Source organism: Manis pentadactyla, chromosome 5 (assembly GCF_030020395.1).
Source record: "Manis pentadactyla isolate mManPen7 chromosome 5, mManPen7.hap1, whole genome shotgun sequence".
Classification (NCBI taxonomy): Eukaryota; Metazoa; Chordata; class Mammalia; order Pholidota; family Manidae; genus Manis; species Manis pentadactyla.
In genome coordinates, this window is record NC_080023.1 from 91,715,219 (window position 1) to 91,733,028 (window position 17,810).

Consider the following 17,810-nt stretch of genomic DNA (forward strand, 5'->3'; position numbering starts at 1 on the left):
TACTTATCAAATACATAAAAATATTGCTATAATATGTATTTCTATAGATGGTATATTTCCTTTTAATGAGAAGTGATATATGTACACTTACATACAGAATGATATACAGTATATTTTAAATGATTGGTTGTATAAAAAGCAAGTGTTTGATAATTCTTAACATGAGAAACAATTTGTAAACCTTGAAAAGACAAAATAACATGGCATATGTAACTTAGAACTAGACATGTTTTAAAAGATTCTCTAGTGTGTTCTGGATTTGGGTGTGGTTCCCTCAGTCACATCTTTCATTCTGTATTTCCTCCTTCACCAATAGAAGAATTTCCCTTCAGCAGTCCTGGAACTCTTAGACAGTGACAACCTTCTCTAATGTCTGGGGCTCAAGACTTGGGTGAGCTATTTCAGGGTTGGGTTAAAATTTTAATAGACTAGATAAACAGATTAACTTGGCTTCTAAGAACAAGCTCAAGGAATAAGAAATTTTTTAAAACAATGGAATATATTCTTAACTAAAATTTTGGTAGTGTCTCATACAGCTTTTTTCCTCCCCCACCAATAAACTCAGAATGTTCAGTCTAACATGTGCTTTGGAAGACGTGGTAAATGAGGCAGGAATTCCCACTTGACCTTCCCTTGCACTTCCTAGGTTAGAGTTAGTTCCTGCTGACACATCATGGGGCACAGGCTGCAAAACAGAACAGCACTGACACCGTGCCATGCCAATTTCTCTCTCCTCTTGCTTATTCACCATCATTCCTTATCTTCATTCCTAATTCTAATAAATTCCTAGGCCTTTAGCTAACTAAAGTTCTTGTCCTGGAAAGAATGTCCTATGTTACCAGTTCTTGATGTTTTGAATGTTACATTACAGTGTTTGGATGACACCTTTTCCATCATGAATGCTCTTTCATCAACAGAATCATGCTAACTCACAAGCTAAAGCAACATCATAATGCCCAGAAGTTTTCTTGGTATGTGAGACTATGAAAGCAATGGTGTTGCATCATCATCATTATTGCTGTTATTATAATTATTAATGTTTGTGCTAAATCACTCAAAAGTTTATTTGTGATGATAAAAAAAGTAGTGGTAAGGGTTTCTCTGAATATCAACATTTTTCAAACAAAATTTAGCTGATGTCTGAGAGAAAAATCAAAGCTTCCTGACTCCCTCTGAAACCACTATAGAATTGCTATTTGAAGTAGGACCTTGTGACTGACATCCTTTTCCCACAAAGCCAGTCCTGTTTGCCACTTGTGATTTACAGGCTGTGTCTGCCACAGGAACTGCTGGACGCATTAGTGCAGGTATGCTTATGAAAGGATGCTGCTGTCTGGCACTGAATGACTTTCCAGAGACCCATCTCGTTCAGACCTACAGGAACTGTTCTCCCTAAACGTGTTCTGTCAATGCATAAGCCATTATTCCACCCATTCTGAAGGAAAGAATAAAAAATATCATCTCTGCCTTCTATTCTCCTTTGCAAATCTTGATACACCATTAAAAATCTGTTGTTTCATACTTTCTTAATTTTGGTTTGGTTAATCTACCTCATTAACATTATGTTGCAACTATGCTTCTGCATTTGGGAGTGATGGAAAAAGAATGGTAGTAATTGTATTGGATTCTGTTAGTGTAAATTGCTTATAAATCTCTGTATTTCCTATTTATAATATGCTCATTATTCACAGATACCACCAACTACAGTGTGTTTGATTTTTGTCCATTTCAAATACAGATTTTAATGTATTTACCTAAAACCTTACCTTTTCTTCCTTGTATAATATTGTAAGTCACCAACCCTCAATCTATCTTTCCCTCTACATTTTACTATATACTTCAGTGCAGGCATTAATGCCAATCATAGCTCCATATTATATGTACTAATAAATGTAAGACTCTTATGTTTGAATTCAAGTGAAAATTAGCTTGCTTAAATATGAGACAAAGAGAAATCCATCTACTATACAGTTTTGTTTGACCAAGGATCATTAATATTATCAAGGAATTCTTTGAAGTATTTAGAAAATTTCTTACAGAAAGCAGCACTTGTAAAAATCCAAACAAAATAAATGCAAACTGAGTAACACATATTATTATTTTATATATCCTCTTTCATCTAAAATCTTTCATTCCACTCATTTTCAAGAAAAATGTGAAATGATTCACATTATCCTGAAAAGATTATAGATAAATCATGTAGAAAAGTAAAAAAAATATTGCAGTTGATATAAGCAATGAATAAAAAAATATAGACAAATGAAATCTTCCCTTTACTTCATAAAGTGGAATAAGTAATTATTTTACAAAGGTCACTGCATTAAAACAATAAATGAAAGTCCAGTGGCTAAACTAGCTGGCATCATTCTCCAGAATTCCTTGTCAGAGATAAGCTTAGGATTGGATTTTTATTTTCTTTTAATACATCTGTAGAAACTAATAGAATTTTCAATTAAGGGCTCAAATCTCAGACTTTCCACTATTATGTCATTGTTGTTTTAATATAGGGGTTTTGTAAAATGTTCACTTTTTTTACTTCCAGATATTTTGTAGAAGAGTTTACCCCACTGGATTACTATATTTACACGTTTGCTTATATAATCTTTCACATCAGAGAAAAATGTACAAGATTTAAAGGGATGTGCAGTAGGTAGAGTCATTATTCCTTAACCCTTCTTAGTATCTTTTTTCTTATTTGATGAACTCAGCTATACAACTGCTAACTGAGAAATAATTAACAATTTTGAATTCCAAGGGAAGTATTGTCTACACATGAATAATTGTTTGTAAAAATAATTCATTTTTTAAATTGACCCACATCAAGACAAATTTACAAATGTTCCTGGGGTCAATTCAGTATCAGCTCTTAGTGGTTTGAAATATGATAGATAACACTCAAAAGAGAACCCTGATTATAAAATACAACAAGAACATTTGCAAATTTTAACAAGCTTGCTGTTTCCATGCCAACTTTTGCTCAATCTGGAAAGCATTAAAATCATTTTCTCACAATTTCTTTCTTTCCATTGTGTTATATTCATTCCCTTTTCACAGGCCATGCATTCACTCCCAAACGAGTAGGGTATTCATTAGGACTAAAAAGAAAGGCAAGAGTTAAAGTAAATATGAACATCAAATTAATATCCTGGCCTAAATGTTTTAGCAGAGCCAAGAATCTGTTTAATCATTCAAGTCAACAAAGGTTAAGATAATAAAATAAACTTCTAAATGCTTTCCTTTTCTGGAACTTAATCTGTCTTGCCAAAGATATTTTTAAGATGCTATCAGTTTTGCATAGGTCCAGCTGTTATGAAAATTTCCTTGAATACACTGGGAAGAGAAAAGAATTCTATGAAAATAATTAAGCAGAGCTCTTGGGTGGCTTAATGAAACTGTGACAGCCCAAGATTCATTTAGAACCAGCTGTTGGCTGATGATATTGTGACCAATAAACATTAAGTCTTTTATTTAGCAGGCCTCCACGTCATTTGGTAAGGTGATGGTTGCCAACTGATTAGAAGATTAATATATCTTCAAAAGATAACTTCATGATGTTTGTTCATTTTATTGCCTAAGTTTGATTAATAAATTTGCCACAATTTCAGGACCTAGTATCCTAATTTAAAAAGACAGTATTAAACATTAAAGTAGTTTTGCTTATTTTTAAAGATATGTTTTTAAATCACTGAAATAGAGAAAAGAAATATGAGCCATAACATCAAAGCCCTGGGTACCACTGGGATTCCCAGGGCTGTGGTTCATGACCAGGGCAGAGGCCCTTAGGAACTGGGCAAACAAGGAGTTCTCTTGAATAATGAAGAGCCGTAGAGATAGTAGAAGTGGCTGCAGATGACAGTAAGAAAAGCCTTAAAAGTCTTGTGTCTTTTATACTTGACATTCAGGTTCTGTTACTGGTCAAGAAACACAATTCAATCTTTTGTAAAGACTGACTCAGAACAAAAGCTCAATAAACAAACAACCTTGTAGAACATGCAAACACAGCATTATGAAGGACAGAACACAGACTTCATGTACCTCATTATCCTGAAGGTAAAAAGTCACTAACAACAAATATACCAGGATCTTGATATTATACACTCTTCAAATTGGTGCCATGGAGCTGAGAAGTAAAATTTTATTGTAACAAGCTAATTGGGCAATCTGATGTCCCTTGGCCAGGGACCTGCGTTGCCTGGCCTCCCCAAGCTCCAGATGGAGGCTCTAGGGTATTACTCGGCGACATTAACACTTCTATTAGTTTTTTGGAGGGTTGACAGTGCATGGAATGTAAAGACTGACACTATTATAATTGCAAAGAAAAAAGATGCCCTATTTGCATTCACGTTCCCCAGCTTTTCCAATCTTATTCACAGAGGCATGGAAACTTAAAATTGAAAAGCGTCCTAGCAGCCATCAGGAAGCAGCTTGGTATTATGGCAAGAGAACAGAACTTGAAACCTGTGTTTGCCTCCCAGCATTGTCTTTTGGTAGAACTGTGTGAAACAACAGACAAGTCATTTAACCTGCTTGAGCTCAAGCCTCCTCAGGAAGAAAAAAAAAAAGGTCACATTAATGTTTGGGTTACTAGCTCATAGGTTACTTTTGAGGATAAATGAGAAAATACATAGAAAATGTAACTTCTAAGTACCTAGGCTAAAATCTAGGCTCTGTTATCCTGGACAAAATATTTAAACTTTCTAAAGCTTAGTTTCTTCATCTATTAAATGGAGATAATAAAAGTAACCATTTCATAAGGTTGTTGAAATAACATGTCTTCATTAAGTGGCTGGCATATTTTAAGAACTCAATACAATTATTGAGCATTATTACTGCTATTATCTGAGCCATAGATAGTTTTGTAACCCCTGTAGTTTCACATTGGGGTTGGTGAGTATAACCACATTACTGATAGGGAAGCAGTCTGACTCAGACTGTGGGAACAGCACAGACTAGAGGCTGAAGATCTGGGTTTGACTCCCATTTCTACCACTTACAAATTATGTGAACTCAGGCAAGTTACTTGACCCTAGATTCTTCATATGAAATATGGGGAGAATTATCAGCTACAATCTATTAAGGATTTATTATAGATTTTTCATACACTATTTTATTTAATCTTTATCATAACTACAGAGACAGATAGTGGTAGAGTTAGAATTTAATCCCTGTCCAGCCTGACCCCAGCCCATGTGGATATAATCATTTTAACTGCTGCATTCACTTTTCTTGTTTTTCTTCCTGATAGCCTATCTTGCTGAGCTATAGGAAGGCTTAGAGATGATGTGTGCAACTTACCCAGAAAGGTGTTCAGCAAACTGTTAAGACTCTAAGTAATTAGCCATCAATTATGTGAGATATTATATCCTAGTCAAATGTTCATACAGTCTCGGAATGAATGACCCTACAGTCCCCTCCCATCTCTGCTTTATACAGAGTAAAATCCTAGCCTCCAAACTCTGTAATACAAACCTGTAAGGATGAAATGAAGAAAACTGAGCATGGCATGGTGATTGACAGCATAGAAAAAACACCATCCCAACATACAGCCTAAAGGCCTAGCTACTCAAGTGCCATGTCTGACTGCAAAAATAAACTGTAGATTAATGGCAAATCTGTAATGACATCTCCCCAAGAAGCAAAGAGGGAAGTGGAATTCTAATGTCAAGATGCATTCATCTATGGAAATCTAACACAGTGTCTTGTAGAATAAAACCAAATGATACCTATGATTATATTATACCTAAAATTGTAAGCTCAAAATTGGTTCAATGTACATTGACAGAAAGATCATGCCAAAAATGTTAGTCCACTTTCTTCTGCATTAAATCATATGCATCAACAGTATTCAAAGATGGTCAACCTTCCTACCTTTACCTTTTAACTTCTTGTAACCTGATTTCAACTTTCACTACTTAACAAAATGCACTCCCTTGACATACCATGACTCGAGAACACCAAATCCAAAAGCTTGTGGACTTCATCCCTGTGGCTTTCCTATTATTAAGAACATTCTGTTGGCCACTTTCATTTTTGTAAAAAGCAGTTCTTCCTTGAGTGTTCAGACATTGCCGCGCCCTGGTGTTTCCTGGGAGTGCTCACTCTCTTTTCTGAGTCTTCCCCTTGGCCCCATTCCCCAAATGTGAGTATTTCTACATGGTTCTCGCCTCACTCTTTATCCACTATTTTTCTACTTGTGTAAATTCAGTTCTCACTCTGTGTCAGTTTGGCTATGTAATTGTTTCCTCACAGCTGTGATACCACTTCAGGTTTCCAGTGTCATTTTTCCAACTGTTTGCCACATTACTGCAGTGAAATAATTCATCAAGATCACAAATTCACAAATAAAATTCAATTTGTCATTTATTCTCCTGACTTTCTTCTGACCAATTTTATCAAGTCAGCAACTTCAGGCTTATCTTTATCTTCTTCTTCAACTTCGGCCCCTACATCTAATTAGCTCCAAGACTTGTGCTGAATTTTCACCTCAGTATTTTCCATTTTATTCCCTGCTTTTTTTTTTTTTTAACTTTAACATTGCCACAATACCACCTGTGGCCACAGATCTTGGGTATAAATCCAATACAGACTGAATTCATCCCCCACCTCCTGCTTTAAGGTTTGTCTTTAATTAATTTCTCCTCTACCAGTGTCATCTCTGGCCTTCTCGTTTGCCCACGTTTGTGCCTGGCACTGTAGCAAAGCCTATTGGTGAGATGACCCAACTTACATTTTCAAGCCCATTCTCCACGGCTCATGCCAGCTGTGAGGTGACTGTGTGACACTGTCTGGCCAATGAAACATAAGCAGAAGTCTGCTATGAAAAATTCATGGGGAAATTTTTGTTTCCTTGATACAGACCCTTTTTCCTTTATCCTACTTACTGACAGAGCTACAGATGTGATGTTGGACTTGAAGTAGCCTTCTTACAACGATCAAGGGAAAGGCCAAGAGATTCAGAGACTTCCACGCTGACATCACTGAAGTATATAAATAATAACATCAACAGTCTTCTTTGAACTTCTTACTATGTGAGGAAAATAAACTCCTATCCCAGACCTCACAGAAAATACAGTTTCCTCCAGACTTAGGTGGACGCTTTGGAATTTCTTCTTTGGCTCACCACCGTCCCCACTGCTGAGCTTCTTATTCTGACCCTGAGCCTTCTCTCTAGGATGGCCCCTTACCTTCATTGGTACCTGATGTTTCAGAAGGAGCCAGTCCATCCTCTCTGATCACCTCTCCACCAAGAACTGGACATTCTTCTTACAGCCCAGATTTTTATGACTTTGTCAGAGATAACTTACCTATCTTCCTGGCCTGCTTGGTCTCTTCCCCTGCATTCCATACTAGACACTATCACCAAATAGATTTTCATAAAGAACATCTGGTAACAACACCAAATAGTCTGCTGGTAATATACATCAAATGATGTATTAAAAAATCTTCAATGGCTCCCTATTGCCTAGCACACTGGACATTCAAAATGCTCCGTAAGACAACTTCAATGAAAAATTTCAGCCTTATACAAGTTTTCTATATTTAACCTGTATCCTTGGCAAATGGAATATTATTGTCCTTAAATGAATCCTGTCATTTCCCCCCTTGCATAATATTGTTTTCTATTTCTTCTTTCTAGAATGCCTTGCTCTTGTTAACCTTTAAAGATTACCCATTTATAAGTCTTAGCTCAAGTGTCCTTTCTTCCAGTCTCCAGTGATTATTTAAAATGGAAGAATATACACTTATCTAGCATTTCTTGGCATAGCTAATTAAGACATAACACAACGATATAGTTTTCTTATTTAGGCAGCTGTAAGATTATAAGCTCTTGGAGGTTGTAATGATTGTAATAATATTTTATTTTAACATTCAACAAATATTTATTGAGCCCTTACTGCTGTAGGTGATAGTGGTATGAACAAGACAGACCAGGTCCTTGCTCACATGGAGTCTTTTTTTTAAGGAGGAGCATGTCTTATGGACAAAAAGCAAGTAAATAAATGAACAAAATAGAATAATGTCAGATTTAGATGGGGTAGTCAGGGAAATTCTCCCAGAGAAGGTATTTGAGATAAAATCTCAATGATAAGAAAAACCCAATCACAAGAAGACCAGAAGAGAGCATAAGGAAAGTCATTAAGTTGGGGGTGAGGGTGGTGTATTTGAAGTACACATGGAGGACAGTATGGCTGAAGCATCATGGATGGAGGGGAAGACCAGTGTAAGATGAGGTTACAGAGGTAGGCAAGGGCCAGCTCTTGAAGGTCCATGGAGGCCGAGCAAGGTGGTTATGATTTCATTCTAAGGCTTAAAACTGCAAGTAACGTGATCTAATATACAATGTAAAATGATCTGGTTGCTGTGTAGAAAATGCATCATACAGGGTCAAGAGTGGAAGCAAGATTAACTGGAAGACTACTCTAATAATCAAGAACATGAGACTGATAGGTTGAATTTGGCAGTAGAAGAAGAAAATGGACACATTTAATATCTATAGTATTATGCATGGTATCTTGAACCTGATAGATGCTAAAAATATATATTACTATAAATGTATGTCCAAATGTTCCAAAATAGTGTCACCTTCTTAATTACTACATTATCTTTAATTTTTCTCCTGCTTTGATTCACATATTATGGTTTAATATATTCCTTTTTGACATGCAGGGAGCCAAATAAAAAAAAGCACCTCACATTCAAGGAACTGGCTCATATCACGCAATGGAAAGCCAGCTGACAAAGCACTGCAATGACGGAAGGCCACACTGTTAAGCTAATGTGGAAGAAAGAAATCAGCTGCAACACAAGGTGAAAAGAGTAGGATTCAAAATCTGTGATAGGCTGAAAATGGGCAGGGTATTCAAAGACAAAGATCTACATTTTAAAAAAGAGAGTCTCTGTAAGTATCAGCTGGGATAGTGTGCCTATGGAGGATGTGGGTAAAGGTAATTTTCACTAAAACTGAAGATTTTTCTAGTTCTAACTTCCTTTTGATTTTTTCTGGAAATATAAAACCTTTATTTTACTATCTTGATATGATAAATTTCCTAATAAGTAGCTAGTACTATTTTACCAGAAAATAATGTTTATAAAATCTTGGAGCACTGAATGTGACCTGTCTTGTTTCTAAATTATGAATCTGAGGGAAGGACAGGCAATCTGGCAGGTTTTCATTTTCTTTCTCACATACCACCCAGGACATTGGATTTTGATCCAAGGAGATTCATCCTGAATTATGAATTCAATCCAAATTCCTTCAATACAAAGCAAAATCCAGGGGAAAATGGAATTAATTTTTGACACTTCCCACCTGAAATGCTAAATGGCTCCTGAATCGTGTGAAACTTGGCCCCAGTCAGTGTGAAAACTGGCTGAAATCTGTAAGAAAGGCAGTCTGGGTTCTCAAAGTAGTTCATGAATTTTGGCCAAACTAGCAAGGAACCTGGCCCAAGTCTTAGTTTGTAATGCAATGTGAAACCAGGTGAATTTCACATGGTTTCAGGTTTCACTCTGAAAATTTGGCCTAGCTTTATAATCAATCATCACTTTTTGGAACGATGAAAGCCAACACACCTTTTTGAAAATGAGGACTGCATGCATACTGATGACAGCTAAGCTGTGAACCACCCCTTCGCTTCCTCTGCCAAAAGATTTCTCGGAATGGAAACAGTTTCCCTCTTACCTGGAAAGGGCCAGTGGAGTGATTTTGATATTGCGTGTAGAAAGAAGCGATACTCAATACATGGAGATGTGCCATGTGAAATAATCACCACATACAGCACAAGTGGTTATATTCTCATTGTGCAAGGTTATGAAATTTTTATTCCATTCACATCCATGACAGGTATCGTGATGTTTAATCTCCTTGGCCATTAAGACAAGGTTTTAGGTAGGTATTAGTCATCAGCATTGCCACAAGAAACCCAATGTTCTGAGGCATAATCATTATCTCTATATGAAGAAATGGCTGATATAAGGAAAGTAACTCATAGCATAATGTTTATTTGGCTTAGGAAACATGAGAAGATAATGCTATAAACCTTTCAGGTTTATGTCAACTGCATCTTTCGCAATAAACCTCTACTGCAGTATAAACAATTCAATAATTAACTATGCGCAGTACATTTTACAAAAACCTACAGTTTCTGTTTTCAACCTGCAAGTTTTAAATGTGCTTTTCCATTGTAAAAATTGACTCTTCAACCAAATACTCGCTTTTGTGCATAGTGACATGAGAAAATTGAGAGGTATGTCTGAACGGAGCCACTACATCATTGGAACAGTATGTCTGAACATTTGGGTAATAAGGCACAGATGTGAGGCAGGGAACTTGGCACTACCAAGGTAACAACAACACATTCACCATTGTGTTATAATGGCTAAAAGAGCCACATCTGAGAAGAATACAAGAATATTCCTCCTCCCTAGAATGCTAAATTATATTGCATCTTTTATCTGCTTGAAAATCTGTAAAAAATAAATTCAAATAAGTATCATTTGAACTTATGATGAAGAGTAAAAATATAAAATGCATTAATATATTCATCGATAACGTATTTATGCAATAGCACATAAAGTTCAACTGCTGAAAAAGGCCAAATTCCACAGGAATCCAAATGGCCTCTACATTGCAATACAATGTATGTAAACCTGAAGGACCCAGCAGCCACTGGAAAGGTGGTTATTGCTGACTTCTGGCAGTGACTCTGGCCCTTTGTCAGTATGGTTAATTATTGTAGAGTGTCGTATCTGCAGGTATCAAGTAAAGATAATGCAACAGGATAGGCACATTAGTTATTATTAAGGCTCTTTCACTTACAAGTGGTAGGGTATTTGCCAGCCATTACTAAACCACGTGACACAAAGGCAGTTACAAAGCTAGGGCTACTTTAACTCAGTAAGTTGGGAGCTGAAAACTAATCTTCTGCCCAGGATTGGAAGAATATAACTTACCCGAGGTCCCTGATCACCTTGTTCTCCCTGTAGAGTAGAGAGATGAGATGATAGATAGTTTTAACACAAAGTCTGCACGTGATCCTTCTTAAAAAGACCAAAATATAATAGAGGTCATGCCAATGGACTTCCACTAACTTATTTGTTTCTGCTATGTATTTTCTTACCTTATCACCTTTTAGACCAGGAGGGCCCTAAAAATAAGAAAAAGAGAAAAAAAATTTTAAATAAATTTCACAAAATTACAGTTTGAATAGATTAGTTAGAGTTAGTTGTAAGATTCATGCAAGAACACAGAGCTTTCACAAGAATTTTTGAGTTCTAAACTGTTAATACAGTTTGAATGTGAAAATAGTAAATATATACATATATATTATTTTATATATATGATGCAATGGTTATATATTTAGTTATACCATTATACCACACACACATACAAAGAAAAAAGTATGTGTGTCATAAGTACATAATATACTGAATGCATTTCACAAACTGAACCAACTTGTGCAAGCAGAACCCAGCCAAAGAATCTCAGAAGCACCTGCAGTGACATTTCCTTGTCACTATTCTCAACCAACCAACAGTAACCACTATTTCTGACCTCAGACAGAATGGTCTGTTTTTGTACTTTATGTAAATGGTAACTTACACTACATGTCTGACCTCTTTTGCTCAATATGTATGAAATTCATGCAAATTTTATGTAGCTTATTTGTTCTTATTGCTTTACAATTTCCATCATATGAATAAACCATTATTTATTCACAAATAAATTATTTATTTATTCTACTGTGAATGACCATTTATTTTCAGGAGTTTCTGGATCCTGACTATTAAAAATAGTACTGTTACAAACAACCTGGTATATTTATTTTGATTAAATATTATATGCATTTTGTTGGGTGTATATTTAGGGGTAGAATTACTGGGTTACAGAAATACATATTTCAGTTTTAGTACGTACCACCAAGTAGTTCTCCAATGTGGTTCTAACTATTTCCCTCCAGTCAGCAATGTAGGAGAATTTCAGTTCCCCTATATTGTCATCGATAATTGCTATTTTCCATCTTTCCCATTTTACACATTCTAGTGGGAGATATAGTAGTTTTACATTGTATTTTAATTTGCATTTTGCTAGCACTTAATTAAGTTAAACTCCTTTTAATGCATGTATTGGCCATTTTGCATCCTCTTCCATAAAGTGTCTGTTCACATCTTTTGCTCTTAGATTTCTACTGAGTTGTCCTTTTGATTAGTTAATTTCTTTATAATATACAATACATGAGGGAGAGAGAAGGGTAAGAGTTCTTTACATATTCTGAATATGAGTCTTTTATCAGGTATACTTATTGCAAACATATTCTCCCCCTCTGCATATTGTGTTTATATTCTCTTAAAAGGTGTTTTTGATGAACAGTTCTTCATTTTAATAAACCTCAATTTCATATTTTTTTCTCTGTATAATTATCTTTTCTTGGTTCCACTTAAGAAATCTTTGCCTACTCCAAGGTCACAAGGGTTCTTCTATGTTCTTCCTAAAAGCTAAAAGCTTTATTATGGTATCTTTCATATTTAGCTCTAAATTAATGAAGAATTGATTTTGTGCATGATATGAGGTCAAACTCAAGATGTTTTTTCTTCCCATGTAGATATCAAATTAACCCAACACCATTTATTGAAAATGCATCTTTTCTCCACTGCAGCACAGGGGTATTTTTGTCATAAATTAGATGACCATACATATGGTCATTTTTAGGAATTTCTGTTTTGTTGGGCAGCTGTCTATTGTTGAGCCACACTGAGATTTTCTTTACCTTTGAACAACAAAAAGAATACTAGCAGGAAGTACCAATTCTACAGGCATCAATACTTCTTTTCCCCACTCTAAAGATGAAGCTGACTTTTAGGACTTGGCTTAACTGAGGAAATGGGACACATCAGAGTTACCTTCAATCTGTCACCTTTGCTTTACCAGGAACATGAGACAAGGACAAGTGTAGACCAGAAGTAGAGCTGAGGTTCAGGTAAAGAACCCCGTCTTAGGCCCAGTGGGGAGAGGCATGTCACTTCAGGTGGGGATGCAGGAATGCTCTGCCTACCAAAGTGGCTCCTGCTAAGGATCAGCAACACAGGAACTATACCAAATTCCTATCCTCAGGTGTGACACTTGTGGTAACAGCTGTGAGATTAGCATGAAATTCGTAGTTACAATAATGTCATATCTTATATTTTTGCCATCAACAAAGAAAGTTCACCCATTACTGCATTTAATATTCTCCCCATGCAATGAGGAAAGTGTTATGATATGCCTTTTATAGGTGACAAAAATGAACCTCAAAGATTGTCAAGGCCTCTTTTGAGTTAGCCAGGACTTTAACCTAGTCTGTGTGACTTTATATTCAGTGGTTTGGGACGCCAAGTATTGGGACACAGCTCTAGAACTAGGTTCTCAGAAACACTGACAACCGTGTGCCTTCCAAAATGCCTCCCAGTTGAATTTCCCACAGTGCTCTGAGCAGTGACCCCCAAGATCTCAAGTTTAAGATGTGAGCAACAGGAACTGAGAGGATCAAAGGGTGAGGGAGTGGGGGGACTAAGATAATGGAATCAGCTAAGCTAACCCTTTAATCTCTTACTCAAAATGTAATTTTGCCATTAAAGAAAAAGGGACACTAAGAAAATTATTTTTCTTAACATTTTCAATAAATTGTAATGTTTTTATTTATGTTTTCTTGCATCAGAATTAGTGAGTAATTAGTTCAGTCTCTCTGTCTACCTCTGCAAAATTAAGTTTAAGAAATTTATTTGGTTATTTTTACCACATGCAAAATGCTCACTAACACTCCACAAGTAATATTTTATTTTGGGTGAGACACAGGACACCCAAAGAAAAGAATGACAGGATACTTAATTTTACCATCAAATTTAAGAAATACAATGGCAGTTCTAGTCTTCATTTAAGTAACATGCTATCTAACTCGATTTTGATTTTCATATACATTTGTTGAATGCATATAAAGAGTTTGGCAATGTTCTAAGCACTGGTGGAGAATATGGTGGGAGAAGCTGATTCAGAAAAGTTGAACAGCCTGTTCTGGAAAAGCCAAATAGTCTAGTGCTGCAGTCAAACACTTCCCATATACCAGCATTAAGAAAAATAATCCCTAGAAAATCCACCTACTGCAAGGTCACTTACAATTACTGTGGACCCCTCCCTTCTTCATCACTTCCCCATTGAAAGCTTCTCTTCTTTAAAATTGTTTGCTTTTGCTGGTGAGACTCCAGAGGCCAAGTCTCTCACTGTACCAGTCCTCTAAAGGCACGTTATTAGGTTATATGGCATGTTTGAAGTCAAAGCTTTTCTGAAATAATTTTATAGTGGGGAACAGAAATGACTCTTTTTCTAAAAGTCCGATTACTAATGACCAAGCCACACGCATCAGCTAGTGCTCTTTAGACAGTCTGCCATAAGCAAGGATGCTTACATGAACACATGAAAATCTGAATTCACAATTGAGCAATAAATACTGCTGCTTCAAAAGTGGGTGTTTCTGGGCAGACAGAATGGCGTCGTGGCACCTGCCAGCTCAAGACAAAACCGAAGCAGAGGTCAACCTCCATTCACAGCTGTGGCGGCTGCTTCGGACACTCCAGACCCCACTTGTGCTCTTGGGATTAATGGCAGGTGTTTTCTTCTGCTCTGATTGAAATCCCATTTTTCTTTCTGAATTGAACCATCTTTAATGCAAATATGGGTTTAATTAGAAGAAACACATAGGCTACCTTAGTAAACACAGACAGTACTTCAAGATTTGGAAACGATGGTTCATTTCTAGGTCAAAACATTACATATGAAAGTAAGATTTTTTGATTACTAACTTTTAAAATTAAAGCTGGGTCATTAAGTGTTTTATTTTATTGGTCTTTAGAGTAAAAAAAACCTTACTTGTATTAATCAATGGATAGGCAGTGATACAAATTAATAAATTATTTGAATCACAGAGTACTTTGCAATGGCAAGTTGTTTCCAACTATAGCAAGCTAACAACCTACTGTTTAGTGGACATACTTACTGTTCAAGTGTTGGTATCAGTGGATGATGGATAGCTATTTGAAGATAAAACTTTGTTGCTAAAGCAAGTTTGAGGTCAATGGGAAGTAAATATGGTAAAATTAGTGCTCATATATAAGTGAACAGTGAGTGACAGCTTTATGTAAGTTTTCTTTGGGATTCCTATCTTTCTGGTCTGGTCTAGTATGTTAGAGTCAGACCTTTTACAATGTTCACTTACATAAATAAATATGAAAATATGAAATGATCTTTCTCATTAGTTTTATGTAATTTACTAGGATTACATAAATTTTAAAGTTGTTACAAGTTTTTATTATTAGTGTTGTTATTCAGTAGTTGGAACATTTCTTCAAGAAATTTTTATGGTGTTACTAATTTTCTACCAAAGTATCAATAAATATCAGAGGCAAACATCAAATTAGCCTCTTTTCAAATGACTTCACATTTAGAATTCATGGTAATAGTCCTTCCATTTGTGCCAAGCCTTTATTGTGGGTGTTGGTCTGTACCAATTTCAGCCTCTCCTAATCCATTTCTATCCAAATAACTAAGGTTTTAGCTTTTTTTCCATGTTCTATTACCTATTTCAATTAAATGATAAAACCAAAAGCACAATGAGTAAGAGGCACAATAAAAGAGATTCAGGAAAATAATGGATTTCAATACATATAGAAGTAATTGAAATACAGCCGGAAAAGGCAGAACATATTCATAAGGGTTGGATTTCCCAATAAAGGTCTTTGATTCACTAGAACTGTAAATTGTGCCTACTTTGAAGTGGCAAGAGCTAGAGAAGGAATGATTTTTAAAAGATGGCAATCATGAAAACAAAATTAAAGTCCACTAGAAATTGAAAAAAAATGGAAAAGGGACAAATCTGGGTAATTCTTGGCAGCTATTTATTGCTGTTGGAATAAGAATGGAGTTATGATTTCTATCTCAGGAAAGTATAGGTTGTTTTTATTTTTTAAATATAACAAGCCCTTTTCTGATTAATCTTTTTACTACTACAGAATCATGAGGACAAGCAAGTTTCAATTTTTAAGGATTTATGGCCAAGTATCACCCAGGCCGTCTGCTCTGAGTTTAGAGGAGGCATGTGTAAACACAATTATAATCAAGGAATAAACACTGTGTTGTGGGAGTACCGAGAGGAAAGAGGGTAGGAGAGCTGGAATCGGAAAGATGATTTGGAACTGGCTTTTGAAAGTTGGCCAGAGATAAGGGGGTGAAGCACTTCAGGCCGAAGGTTTACATAAGTGGAGAGGGCATCATGCTATCAGAGAAAGATGAGGAGTTCTGAGTAGTAGGAACATTATGTGGTATGGCAAGGAGAGATGGGGTAGAGTAGGAGAGACGTGGGAAGGTTGGCTAACAACACCAGGTCCCTAGGCCAGAGCCTGTCATCGATTTAACAAGGGAGTGGTGAGGCCAAGCGTGCTTCGTGGAAGCCCAAGAGCATGAAACACTGTTCTTCTTAGGAAGCTCTTGCCTTGGTCCAGGAGAGAGAGAGTTAAGATCGGAATTAAGACTGCGACAGCGGGAACACAGGGCAAGTTCTCAATTCAGAAGACAGTTCTAAGGTAGAAGCAACAAGACCTGTTAACTGACTGGACAGGGGAGCCACTGACAGATCATTGCCGTGGTTTATGAAGTCCTACCAATTTGAAAGTTCACAATTTAGTATATTTGCTACGTTGCCCTGAGCCCGTTCAACCCTGATAAACAGCAGCTCCAGAACCAACTGAATCATCAGAGGTTTAAAACTGGTCTTAGGGGTGTATTTCAGATACAAAGAGATCTTTGGCAGCTTCAGCTGACCTCATCAGAAATAGCTGAGAGAGAATTCTCACAACATGGTTGGATAAAAGGAGCACGTGACACATGGCAGCCATACTGCGCTGCCACCATGCAGAAGCCATCCTTCTTCTGGGCTAACTTAGGAATAAAGTATAACTTTACAACATTTCCCTTCCTTTACTTTTTAGACCACAGCTGTAACACAGTTCACTGTATTTTAAAAGCCGTAATTTCCCTAGTCTTTTAAGGACAAAGACGACGTTTGTAGTCCTGTGCAGACATGTGCTGTCCTGGCCATTCTCAGAAGCACTTCGGTGGCCACCACGTTTGATGTCTGAGCACACAGGCACTCTTGCAAACCATACTTCAGCTACATTCACAGTCTCCCAGGGAGGAAGGAAACAAGGAATAACCAGTTTTCCCTTGTTCAGTAGCATAGAAGCCTCAATTCTACTGTTTGTAAGATTCTGCCTACTTCCTGACTGCATCACTAACTTGGCCCACTGTGCCATTGACATAAATACTCTTAAACCATATGTTCATGAAGAAATTAAGCTTGGTACCATCATTTTTAGCAGGTATCTGAAACTGCATGAAATCCTACTATAAAAAGTTTTAACAATGGAAAAATTTAGTGTTTACTGACAAAATAGGGAGCTTAACTATTTACATGTAGACTAATTTATGCTATTTCTGAATAAAATGTTTTATGCATTTAGTATAGGTTCACCCCTAACTAAAATGTGAACCTGTGCTCTTCCAGTACATACCTCAACTTGAACTCATACAAATAGCTTTCTGTTTTACTAGCATAACATATTTTTTAGGGACATTTCTTCTTAAATCAACAAATATTTTGTTCCAGAGACTTTCAACTTTGCAAATAACTTCAGCTGGTAATGTATAAATTGTTAACGTTTTATGCAAAACCTGACGTGAAAATGTAGGAGCTCCTATATATAAGTATAGATTAAAGTGTGTCTGT

General features: G+C 36.3%; 1 protein-coding gene across 1 annotated transcript in view; it reads right to left on the reverse strand.

Moving 5' to 3' along the window:
* The window catches only part of COL25A1 (collagen type XXV alpha 1 chain), a 468,658-nt gene that overhangs the window by 144,716 nt on the left and 306,132 nt on the right, over nt 1–17,810 (reverse strand). The window contains exons 6-7 of the mRNA XM_036920918.2: nt 11,121–11,147; nt 10,954–10,980 (exon numbers count right to left, since the gene is read on the reverse strand). Coding sequence (XP_036776813.1) covers nt 10,954–10,980; nt 11,121–11,147 — 54 coding nt within the window. The remainder of the gene's footprint in view (nt 1–10,953; nt 10,981–11,120; nt 11,148–17,810) is intronic.